The sequence below is a fragment of the Eurypyga helias genome, unplaced genomic scaffold (genome assembly GCF_000690775.1).
Source record: "Eurypyga helias isolate BGI_N326 unplaced genomic scaffold, ASM69077v1 scaffold39236, whole genome shotgun sequence".
NCBI lineage: Eukaryota > Metazoa > Chordata > Aves > Eurypygiformes > Eurypygidae > Eurypyga > Eurypyga helias.
In genome coordinates this window covers 1-317 of record NW_010256674.1, presented here as the reverse complement: position 1 = coordinate 317, position 317 = coordinate 1, and the positions used below count along the sequence as shown (strand labels likewise).

At 68.1% G+C, this 317-nt stretch overlaps 1 protein-coding gene across 1 annotated transcript in view; it reads right to left on the bottom strand.

Annotated features, from left to right (window-relative positions):
- The window catches only part of SGSH (N-sulfoglucosamine sulfohydrolase), a gene marked incomplete at both ends in the record, with an annotated part of 2387 nt that extends 2076 nt beyond the window's left edge, over positions 1-311 (bottom strand). Inside the window, 2 exons of the mRNA XM_010153747.1 lie at positions 20-125; positions 270-311. Coding sequence (XP_010152049.1) covers positions 20-125; positions 270-311 — 148 coding nt within the window. The remainder of the gene's footprint in view (positions 1-19; positions 126-269) is intronic.
- Positions 312-317: the final 6 nt, after the last annotated feature.

Sequence of the window (317 nt, the reverse complement as noted above, 5' to 3'; positions counted from 1 at the left end):
CCCCTGCCCATGTCCGTACCTGTCCGGACGCCTGCTTGGCTGAGCAGCCGGGGCAGGCTCCGCACGCTGTCGAAGGAGTTGAAGTGGTGCACATCCTGGTGCAGCCCGTACATCCCGTTCTGGTGCTGCGCGGGTGGGACACACACACATGACAACACGCTTGGACGATGCCTGCCAGCCCGATGCCTGCGCACCAAGCGTGCGTGCACGGGGGGCAGGTCCCGGGGGGCAGGTCAGGGGGTCAGTGGGCATTGGGGGGGTGCCCGTACCTGGGGTAAGCCAGTCAGGATGCTGGCCCGGCTGGGCGAGCAGCTGCT